Source organism: Otolemur garnettii, unplaced genomic scaffold (assembly GCF_000181295.1).
Source record: "Otolemur garnettii isolate 467f Iridium unplaced genomic scaffold, OtoGar3 scaffold00021, whole genome shotgun sequence".
NCBI classification, from domain to species: Eukaryota; Metazoa; Chordata; class Mammalia; order Primates; family Galagidae; genus Otolemur; species Otolemur garnettii.
The window spans coordinates 25,435,182-25,447,218 of NW_003852416.1; the positions used below are offsets into that span (position 1 = coordinate 25,435,182).

The window sequence follows — 12,037 nt, forward strand, 5'->3', positions numbered from 1 at the left end:
CCATCCTCTTCTAGCCTGAAAGTTTTCAGCAGAGAGATCTGCAGTCATTCTAATACTCGTCCCCTTGTAGGTTATAGTTTTCTTGCATCTAACTGCTTTTAGAATTTTCTCTTTCATATTGACTTTAGTGAAGTTAATTATGATGTGCCTGGGAGATGTCTTGTTCGGGTTGAGTCGTGTTGGGGTTCTGTAACTGTCTGCTATCTGAATTTCAGAATCTCTTGGCATGTCTGGAAAGTTCTCTTTTATAGTTTCATGAAGAAGAGCCTCTGTGTTTTGTGAAGCAACTTCATCACCTTCAGGAATTCCTATAAGGTGAATATTAGTTTTCTTCAAATTATCTGAGAGCTCTCTGAGAGAAATATTTGTTTTTCTTCTTCAATTCTTTTGATTTTTGTGCTCTTGGGCTTGTTCCAAAGATTTGTCTTTAGTGTCAGAGATCCTTTCTTCTGCCTGTTCTACTCTGTTATGGAGGGATTCTACCATATCTTTCAGATCCTTGAGGGCTGCAACCTTTTGTCTCAGTGTTTCAAAATCTTTGATCATTTTATCTTTGAAATCATTGAATTCTTGAGACATCTTTTGAATAATTTCTTGAGATATCTCTTGAGTAATTTCTTGAGAAATCTTTTGAAGAATTTCTTGAAATTCTAATTCCCTCCTTTCTTCCATTCTGTTAATCTTATTTGCTATCCACATTCTGAACTTGATTTCTGACATCTCAGCCATCTGTTTATAGATGGAATCTTCAATTGCATCTTTCCCATTTTTCTTGGGGGAGTTGATCTACTCTGGTTATTCAAGTTGCCAGAGTTTTTCTGCTGATTTCACCCCATGCTGAATTTACACTGTTTGCAATCCATATTAGAACCATTCAGTCAGTGGCTGCCATAGGAGAAGGTGCTGGCTTCCTCTTATTGCCCAGAGAGGCAGAGTGTGTCTGTCCTGAAGAGCCTCAGGAGTGTGAGTCTTATTGTTCCCGCTGCTGTGGCTGCTGCTCTCCACCTCAGGGTACTGCCATTCTATTGTGGTTCTCTCTCAGCTGACCGTCCTCTCATACTTCTCGGGCTGCCGTCTGGGTATGCTGGGAACACACGGTTCTAGCAGGCAGTTCTGGGCCTGCCTGGTTTGGATGCCAGGAGTGGGGAACTCAGCAGCCACCCATAGGGTGTGCGCAGGTCTAGCAAGCAGTTCTGTACCCACCCAACTTGGGTGCTTGGAGCGGGAACCTCAGCTGCCACCTGCTGAGTGCCCATGGGTCTAGCAAGCAGTTCTGGGCCCGCCCGGCCTGGGTGCCAGGAGCAGGGGACTCGGTGGCTGTCCATGGGGCACGTGTGGTTCTAGCAAATTTTTCCAGGCCCGTCTGGAGTGGGTGCCAGGAGTACGGAACTTGGCGGCCACCCGCAGGTCTAACAAGCGGTTCTAGGCCTGCCTGGCCCAGGTTCCAAGAGGGGGGGAACTCGGTGGCTGTCCATGGGTCTAGCATGCAGTTCTGGGCCCGCCCAACCTGGGTGCTGGGAGAGGAACTTGGCAGCCACCCAGGGAGTGCACATGGGTCTACCAAGCAGTTCTGGGTTCTCCCGGCCTGGTGCCCAAAGCAAGGTACTTGGAGGTCACCTGCGGGTCTAGCAGGCAGTTCTGGGCCCGCCTGATCCAGGTGCCAGAAGCAGGGGACTTGGCGGCCACCGACAGAGCATGTGCAGTTCTACCAAACAGTTCTGGGCCCATCTGGAGTGGGTGCCAGGAGCAGGGAACTTGGCAGCCACCCACAGGTCTAGCAAGCAGTTCTAGGCCTGCCTGGCCCGGGTGCCAAGGCTGGGGAACTTGGCAGCCACCCGCATGTCTAGCAAGCAGTTCTGGGCCTACCTGACCTGGGTACAGGGAGTGGGAAACTTGGTGGCCACCTGCAGGTTGTGCACGGGTCTAGCAAGCAGTTCTGAGCCTGCCCAGCCCAGGTGCCAAGAGCTGGGAAATCTGTTGCTGCTGGTGGGACTCGCACAGCTCTTGCAGGTCTCAGGATGTGGGAATGGAGATTAACAGTGCCCCGGGAATGCATGTAGTACTAACAGGACTCTGGCTGCAGGGCCAGGACTGAGTGCTTGGTCCCGCAGGGGTGGGGGACAGTGCTCTTGGGCCCCCCACTATCTCTGTGGGGGGTGGGTTGGGGGGGAAGGGTGGACTGGGAATTCAAAATGGCAGCAAAAAATGTTTGTTCAGTTTTTCTGCTTGGAGATTGCCTTCTTGAAGTCTCAACTTGCCTCAGCAGAGGTGTCCTGCAGATATCACTCTTCTCTTGGCTGGGCTCCCAATCTTCAACATTGTTGGGTCTTTTCCAGGCATTATCCTTCCCTCTGGACAGGAGCTTCTGTCAGAGGCTGGTGCCTATCGGCCATCTTGCCCCTCGGCCCTGAATCAATTTTTGTTAATGGTGAATGGTGGGAGGTCCAGTTTCAGTTTTCTACAGGTCACCAGCCAGTTCACCCAGCACCATTTGTTAAAAAGGGAGTCTTTCCCCCACTGAGTATTTTTGATAGGCTTGTCAAAGATCAAATGATGATAAACAGCTGGGTTCATCTCTTGGGTCTCTCATTTGTGTCTTTGTTATCATTTTGTTCCAAAAATTTGGTGATTTCCTTCCCAATCTCATCTTTGACCCAGCTATCATTGAGCCTAAGATTATTTAGCTTCCATGACTTTGTTTGAGTACAAAGATTCCCATTGCTATTGAGTTCAACTTTTATTCCATGGTGGACTGAGAAGATACAAGTAATAATTTCTATACTTTTAAATTTGCTGAGGTTAGACTTGTGTCCTAGGATATGATCTATTTTGGAGGATGACCCAGGGGCTGATGAGAAGAATATATATTCAGTTTTATTAGGGTGAAATGTTCTGTAGAGGTCTGTAAAGTCCATTTGTTCTAGGGTCAGGTTTAAGTCTATTATTTCTTTGTTTAGCTTCTTCTTGGAGGATCTATTGAAAACTGTCAAAGGGGTGTTAAAATCTCAAACTATTATAGTGCAGGAAGATATCAAGTTGTTCATATCAAAAAAGACAATATTTCTTATAATTTAACCTCTTTACCAAAAAGAAAATAGTGGACTTAACTTATGATCAAATTTGAAATTTTGTATAAACATACTTCTGTTGATGGCTATAGAGATCATTGTTCCAGGAACCACAAAGCCTGGTTCTGCACAAATAATTGAATTTGGAAGATGAATGGAAATGATGAGTGTTTACTTCCTAAGAAGGAAAAAAAATCTTTTTATGAAGACAAAATTATCAAAACCTATAGGTTTTGCACAGGTAGTTCTAAAAGGGAAATTTATAGCATTGGAAGCCTTTATCAAGGAAACAGAGAGAGAGGAAGCCAAGAACTTAATGGATCATCTCAAGCAACTGGAAAAGGAAGGCATTTCAACCCCAAACTGAGTAGAAAAAAAGAAATCACCAAAATAAGGGCATAATTAAATGAAATTGAAAACAAAAGAATCATTCATAATATCAGAAAAACAAAAGTTGGTTTCTTGAAAAGATTAATAAAATTGATAAGCCTTTGGCCAACCTAACCAGAAATAGAAAAGTAAAATCTCTAATATAATCTATCAGAAATGATAAAGAGGAAATAACAATAGACACCTCAATAATTCAAAAAATCCTCAATGATTACTACAAAAATCTCTATTCCCAGAAATATGAAAATCTCAAGGAAATGGACCAATACATGGAGCATGCCACCTTCCTAGACTCAACCAGAAAGAATTAGAAATCTTGAATAGACCTATACCAATCACTGAAATAGCATCATCAATACAAAATCTCCCCAAAAATAAAAGTTTGGGACCATATGGCTTCACATCTGAATTCTATCAAACCTTTCAAGAGGAACTAGTACCTATATATTATACAATATTTTCCAAAGCATAGAAAAAGAAGGAATACTTTCCAACACATTCTATGAAGTAAATATCACCCTGATTCCCAAACCAGCAAAGCATTCAGCAAAGAAAGAAAATTATAGACCAATATCATTAATGAATATTGATGCAAAAATATTCAATAAGATCTTAGCAAACAGGATTCAACAACACATCAAAAAAATTATACACCATGATCAAGTTGGTTTTATTCCAGGGTTACAGGGTTGGTTCAACATACCCAAATCTATAAATATAATACATCACATCAATAAAAGAAAAAGCAAAGACCACATGATTTTCTAAATTGATGCAGAAAAAGCCTTTGATAACATCCAACATCCTTTCATGGTCAGAATTTTTAAGAAAATAGGCATAAAAGGGACATTTTTTAAACTGATAGAGGCCATTTATAGCCAACCCACAGCCAATATCATATTGAATGGTATAAAATTGAAAACATTTCCACTCAGCTCAGGAATGAGGCAAGGATGCTCACTGTCTTCACTGCTATTTAACATAGCAATTGGAGTCTTAGCTGTCACAAGAGAAGGCAATCAAGGGTATCCAAATAGGGTCAGAGGAGATCAAACTCTCATTGTTCATTGATGATATGGTCCTATATACCTGGAAAATCTCAGGGACTCAACTTCAAAACTCTTAGGAGTGATCAAGGAATATAGCAGCATCTCAGGATACAAAATCAATACTTACAGATCAGTAGCTTTTAAATATGTCAACACTAGTCAAGGTGAAAATATAGTCGAGGACTCTATTGCTTTTATAGTAGTTCCAAAGAAGATAAAATATCTGGGAATTTACCTAACGAAGAACATGAAAGATCTCTGTATTGAGAACTATGAAGCTCTGAGAAAACAAATAGCTGAAGATGTTAACAAATAGAGAAACATACCATGCTTATGGCTGGGAAGAATCAACATTGTTAAAATGTCCATACTACCCAAAGCTATTTATAGATTTAATGCAATTCCTAGTAAAGCATCATTGTTATAATTTACAGAGCTTGAAAATGTGTCTTTGTTCTATGAGGAATCAGAAAAAAACCTTGAATAGCCAACACATTACTCAGAAATAGAAACAAATCAAGAGGCATCATGTTACCAGACTTCAGGTTATGCCTCACATCTATAGTGATCAAAACAGCATGGTACTGTAGCTTGGCACCTGTGGCTCAAATGGCTAAGCCACCAGCCCACATACACCTGAGCTGGCAGGTTCAAATTTAACCCTGGCTCACCAAACAACAATGATGGCTGCAACCTAAAAAAAAAAAAGCTGAGCGATTGTGGCAGGCACCTGTAGACCCAGTTACTTGGGAGGCAGAGGCTGGAGAATCTTGAGCCCAGGAGGTGGAGGTTGCTGTTTGCTGAGATGTCATGGCACTCTACCCAAGGCAACAGCTTGAGGCTCTGTCTCAAAATACAAAAAAACAAACAAACAAAACCCAGCTAGGTACTGGCATAAGAACAGAGAGGTAGATTTATGGAACAGAATAGAAAACTAAGAGATCAACCCAGCTACTTAGTGTCATTTGGTCTTTGATAAGCCTATCAAAAACATTCAGTTGGGGAAAGACTCCCTATTTAACAAATGGTGCTGGGTAAACTGGCTGGTGACTTGTAGAAGACTGAAACTGGACCCCCCCACTCACCTTTTACCATTAACAAAAATTGAGTCTCACTGGATAAAAGATTTAAACTTAGCACATGAAACTATAAAAATACTAGAAAAGAGTGCAGGGAAAATACTTGAAGAAATTTGCCTGGGAGAATATTTTTTGAGGAGGAATACCCCAGGCAATTGAAGCAACACCAAAAATACATTACTGAGATCTGATCAAACTAAAAAGCTTTTGCACAGCCAAAAGCACAGTAAGTATAGCAAAAAGACAACCTTCAGAATGGGAGAAGATTTTTGCAGGTTATGCTTCCAACAAAGGTCTGATAACTAAAATCTACAGAGAACTCAAACTAATCAATAAGAAAAGAACAAATAACCCTATTTCTATGTGGGCAAGAGACTTGAACAGAAACTTCTCTGATGAAGACAGGCACATGGCCTACAAACATATGAAAAAATGCTCTTCATCCTTAATTAGAGAAATGCAAATCAAAACCACTTTGAGATGTCATCTAACTCCAATGAGATTAGCCCATATCACAAATTCCCAAAACTACAGATGTTGGCATGGATGAGGAGAGAAGGGAACGCTTTTACACTGCTGGTGGGAATGCAAGCTAATACAATCTTTTTGGAAAGAAGTTTGGAGAACACTCAAAGAACTAAAAGTAGACCTACTGTTCGATCCTACAATTCCTCTACTAGGTATACACCCAGATGATCAAAAATTATTTTACAACAAAGATATTTGCACCAGAATATTTATTGCAGCCCAATTCATAATAGCCAAGACATAGAAACAGCCCAAGTGCCCATCTTTCATGAATGAATTAACAAATTGTGGTATATGTACACCATGGAATACTCTGCAGCCATAAAAAAGATGGAGACTTCACATCTTTTATGTTTACCTGGATGAAGATGGAACATATTCTTAGTAAATATCTCAAGAATGAAAAAAAAATCAATGTACTCCATACTACTATGAAATCAATATATAATCACCTACACATTCATATGAATGGCAAAACATAACTAAAAAAGTAACAAGGGAAGAGGAGAGAGTTGGGAGGGCAGGGAGTATATGGGGGGCAAGAGGGAGGGTATTTGGGAAGACCTCACCTAATGTGCATGATGCAATGGTATTTCAAAACTACTAAGAAATGAGTATAATTGTGAAAAAAAGAAAAATATTTTAAACATTGAAATGAAAAATGAAAATATTTCACTTTATTTCTGTTTGTCTAACTTTTATTGGGTGGTGCCTGTGGCTCAAGGAGTAGGGCACCTGCCCCATATACCGGAGGTGGTGAGTTCAAACCTGGCCCGGGCCAAAAACTACAAAAACAAACAAACAAACAAAACCCAGCAACATGAAACCACCAAAAAAACTCATTTTTAAAACATCTATGGTGCATTGTTCATTTATATTATTAAAATAGTTTTTTCTCTCTCATGTAACATGGATATATTATAATTTTCACATTTGTGCCTTCAAATCCATGAGTTCACCCACAGTCTCTTTCTCTATTTTGTTCCTCTCTACTATTCCAACTCAGAATTCTTCCAGCTATTCTTAGGTGTCAATACTATCCAGGTCCAAACTTTTCACTCCTTTTTTCTCTGTGCTTTACTATTCTCAGCCTTTGTAGGCAGATGTGATTCTTCTCTACCAACTGGAATTACTAGGTTTTAAAATGCTTTCTCTTTCCTTCCAAAAGAACAGACACTTGAAGTTAAAAGAGTGTAGATACAGGCAATGGATATGAATTGCCACATGCAAAATTCCATTACTTCGCCAGGTAGGTCATAACGTATAACTCAGAATTAAGGTGAAAATGAAGTGTTCATTTTATGTATATTGGATTTTTTTTTTAATGTTAGGGGAATGTGCTGGTAAGATATTGCTTTAAATTTCACAATTCCCTTTACCTGTTAACAAAGAAAAATTATTTTCTATTTTAATTGTATTTTTCCAATCCTTTAGCTTTATCTTGTGATCCCACTTTTATCCTGGGCTGTGCTCCTTGCAATGTGATCTGCTCCATCATTTTCCAGGATCGTTTTGATTACAAAGATCAGAATTTTCTTACCTTGATGGGGAGACTGAATGAAAACTTCAGGATTCTGAGCTCCCCATGGATCCAGGTGAGTCTAAGATTTCCTCTTGCTAAGGAACCGCTTATGCTTTTCTCTCTGAAAAATCCAAAATTCTATATGGATCAAGCTGTCAAAATTGGATTCTGCTGTCCTTCCCAGACATTTATGAAGTCACCTTCTGGGATAGATGGCTGAGTTCTTTATTTTACATGCAGAAAATGGATGGCCAAACATAGGGGTAAGCAGTTGTTTTTTCCACTAAATCTTAAAGCCTCAGTTTCTATAAAGTACATGGATGACAACCCAAAATATGCCCATATTAATCAATCAACAGCCAGGCCCTTTCTGAAGACTTCCATTCACCACAGGGCTTATCCTCGATCAACATTTAGAGAACACTTCTTGATACTACTTGGCCAAATCATCTTTATTTAGAAAGAGAATACCTCTTTCAAGGAGGGAGAATATTTGGGTCCATAGAAGGCACCAGGAAACTCTGCCTAAAGCAGGGATATTTGATGCTTGGGATGAGATCCTTGCTGACAAGGTAACTGGGTTAGGAATGACAAAATTATTGGTTTTATAGTGTATGAACCAGAAACAAGTGTCACAATTTTACCCTGTGCTGAATTGGTACATCCTACCTATTTACTCTATCTAAATAATTATTGTGTGGTTAGAGATGTCATTGAACTACTTTGATGCACAGTGTGTTTCAGGATACCTTTGAGACCCTGCCTCTTCTAAAATACTGATTTCACTTCTGATGCTGCTTAAAGGAAATAAAAGTAGTGGGAACTAGTTCTCTGTTCTCAGTTAAGTTGCCCCAATTCACTTGAGCTCTGCTGTCATCTACAACATGGATATCATAGTAATTCATGCCATCTTATCCTTCAAGATTATAGGCAAGAGTTGGTGTAAAAAATTGAGAGAATTGATATACAGGTGTTTTATACAATAAAAATGATATATGGAAATGATGAACATCTTTCATTCTCAGGTCAGAATTTTCTCCCTTAGGTATTTTTATAAACATAGAGAATTACTATATGTGAACAATAAAATTTCCCCATCAATATGGATACTATATTTTATTCATAATATACCTATAATGTCTAATCATGGTTTGATGTACGTTATATATATTTATTACATGTTTACTATTAAATAAATTATATTTTCTATTCTAGCTATGCAATAATTTCCCTGCTCTCATTGATTATTTCCCTGGAATTCATAACAAATTACTTAAAAATGTTGCTCTTACAAAAAGTTATATTTTGGAGAAAGTAAAAAAACACCAAGAATCACTGGATATTAACAATCCTCGGGACTTTATCGATTGTTTCCTGATCAAAATGGAGCAGGTAAAATGCAAACAGAAGTTCAGTTATTTGATTGTTTGTGCACTTTGTGGTTCATTGTATAGGTCTGTAATGTACTAAGGATGTTTAAATGATTAGTCCTGAATCTTTGAAAAGCATTTTACCTCTATATTATATTTATGAATCAGCACTAGCAGTCATGGAAGATGTAAAATTAAATTATCACATTAGAATGCCTTGACTCTCTTCTTTAAATAAATACAATCCACCTGAGGAGAAAGAAAAAGCACATCTCATGTGAAATGGAGATAATCACAATGAATTTTGAAAAGATAAAACATGCTGCCATTAAGTGAAGATGGGCATCATCATTCTACACTGAATGTGGGAGAATGGAAAAGATCGGTTCAGCCTAGGTGGGCTTTCTGCATGTCCTGCACATTAGACCTGAAAATACTTGCAGTGAGGGACAGGAGAGGGTTTTTCAAGTAGGTCAAGTGGTTTCAGTAGAGGTGTACAAGTGTGTGGTGGGAAAGAGCTGATAGAATAGACAAGGCTTAATTGAGTGTAACCGAAATGAATTTCCACAGATAAGGAGCCAGACATGGTGGAAAGTTTTAAATATGAATCCTATCTTCATTGTAATAATTATTGAGAGGCTAATCTTTCTCCATTAAATTACCTTGGCATTTGGGCAGTGTCTGTGGCTCAAAGGAGTAGGGAGCCAGCCCCATATGCCGGAGGTGGTGGGTTCAAACCCAGCCCCCACAAAAAGAAGAAAAAAAACCCTAAATTACCTTGGAACTCTGGTCAAAAACCAATTGACTATAAATGTTAGGATTTGTTTGTGGGCTTTCAGTTCTATTCCATTAATCCATACATCTGCTCTTGTGCCAGCTGTACGCAATCTTGATGTCTTAATTGTTGTGGCTTTGCATCAAGTTTTCAAATCAACAGGTGTGAATCTTCCAACTTTATTATTCTCTTTCAAGACTACATTAGCTCTTCTGAGCCCCTTTCATCTACATAAGGAGTTTTAGGAAGAGCTTGTCATTCTCTGAAAAAAAAAAAAAAAGCCAGTGGCTATTTTGACCTGGATTGCATTAAATCTATGGAGTAATTCAGGAAGTGAAGACACTTTAAAAATTGAGGGGAAAGTTCCATATAGTTAGCCTGTTTAAAGTTTACAGTTTAGTGGTACTTATTGTTTTTATAATGCTGTGCAACCAGCAGCTATTTTCAATTTTTTTATCACTATACCAAAACATACTATATGCATTAATAATCACCCCCCATTCCATCATCTTGTAGTAATCTTTAATCTTTTTCCTGTCTCTATGTATTTGCTTATTGTGGATAGAGCATGTAAAGGCCTCAGAGGTCATATGTGCCCAATTTGTTTCTGGCTTCTTTTATTTAACATGATGATTTGGAGGCCCACCTATGTTGTAGAATGTATCATTATGTTATTGATTTTTTGGTGGCTGAATAATTTGCTATTTTACATGCAATCATACAACAAGTTTTTAAAAATTCATCTGTCAATGGGCATTTGGGTGTGTTATAGACAATGCTGCTATAAACATTTGCATGTGTATTTTCTTCATGGATATTATTCAGTTTTCTTTATTTTATTTTATTTTATTAAATGATGACTATGTGCATTAATGCAATTCTGGGGTACAGTGTGGTGTTTTTACATACAATTTGAAATATTTTCATCAAACTGGTTAACATAGCCTTCATGTCACTTTCTCAGTTATTCTGTTAAGATGTTCATATTCTACTCTTAGAAAGATTCACTTGTACCCTTATAAGATAAACCATAGAAGTGATCCCTCCAATCCCCCTCCCTCCACTCATTCCCCCATCCTTCTCCCTCCCCCCTCCCCATATTCTTAGGCTGTTATTAGGTTATAGATTTCATATGAAAGCTATAAATTAATTTCATAGTAGGGCTGTGTACATTGGATACTTTTTCTACCATTCCTGTGATACTTTGCTAAGAAGAACACTTTCCAGCTCCATCTATGTGAACATGAAGAACATAAAGTCTCCATCTTTCTTTATGGTTGCATAATATTCCATGGTGTACTTATACCACTGTTTGTTGATCCATTCATGGATCGATGGGCACTTGGGATTCTTCCATGACCTGGCAATTATGAATTGGGCTGCAATCAACATTCTGATACAAATACCATTGTTGTAATGTGGTTTTTGGTCTTCTGGATATATACCTAATAAAGGAATTGCAGGATCAAATGGCAGGTCTATTTTTAGTTCTCTAAGTGTTCTCCAGAAGTCTTTCCAAAAGGAACGTATTAGTTTACATTTCCACCAGCAGTGTAGGAGTATTCCCTTTTCTCCACATCCACGCCAGCATCTCTGGTTTGGGAATTTTGTGATATGGGCTAATCTTACTGGTGTTAGGTGATATCTCAAAGTAGTTTTGATTTGCATTTCTCTGATGATTAAGGATGGTGAGCATTTTTTCATATATCTGTAGGCTATCTTTAGAGAAATTTCTCTTCAAGTCCCTTGGCCACCCTGAGATGGGATCACTCGTTCTCTTCTTGCTAATACATTTGAGTTCTCTATGGATTCTGGTTATTAAACATTTGTCAGGTTTAATAAAATAAAATAATAAAAATCTTCTCCCATTATGAGGGCTATCTACTTGCTTTACTTACTGTGCTCTTGGCTGTGCAGAAGCTTTTTAGTTTAATCAGGTCCCAGTAGTGTATTTTTGATGTTGCTTCAATTGCCCAGGGTGTCCTCTTCATAAAATATTCACCCAGGCTAATTTCTTCAAGTGTTTTCCCTGTCTTCTAGTATTTTTCTGGTTTCATGTCTTAAGTATAAATCTTTAATCCAGTGAGAGGCTATCTTAGTTAATGGTGAAAGGTGTGGGTCCACTTTCAGTCTTCTACAGGTTGCCAGCCAGTTCACCCAGCACCATTTGTTAAATAGGGGATCTTTTCCCCACTCAATGTTTTTAATTGGCTTGTCAAAGATCAGGTAGCCGTAAGTAGCTGGATTCATCTGTTG

At 38.7% G+C, this 12,037-nt stretch overlaps 1 protein-coding gene across 3 annotated transcripts in view; it reads left to right on the forward strand.

The window, feature by feature from the left end:
• The window catches only part of LOC100941864 (cytochrome P450 2C18-like), a 62,220-nt gene that overhangs the window by 28,935 nt on the left and 21,248 nt on the right, over nt 1-12,037 (forward strand). For all 3 annotated transcript variants that reach the window (XM_023511713.1, XM_023511712.1, XM_003787319.3), the window contains 2 exons: nt 7,549-7,709; nt 8,852-9,028. In XM_023511713.1, the coding sequence (XP_023367481.1) occupies nt 7,549-7,709; nt 8,852-9,028 (338 nt within the window). The remainder of the gene's footprint in view (nt 1-7,548; nt 7,710-8,851; nt 9,029-12,037) is intronic.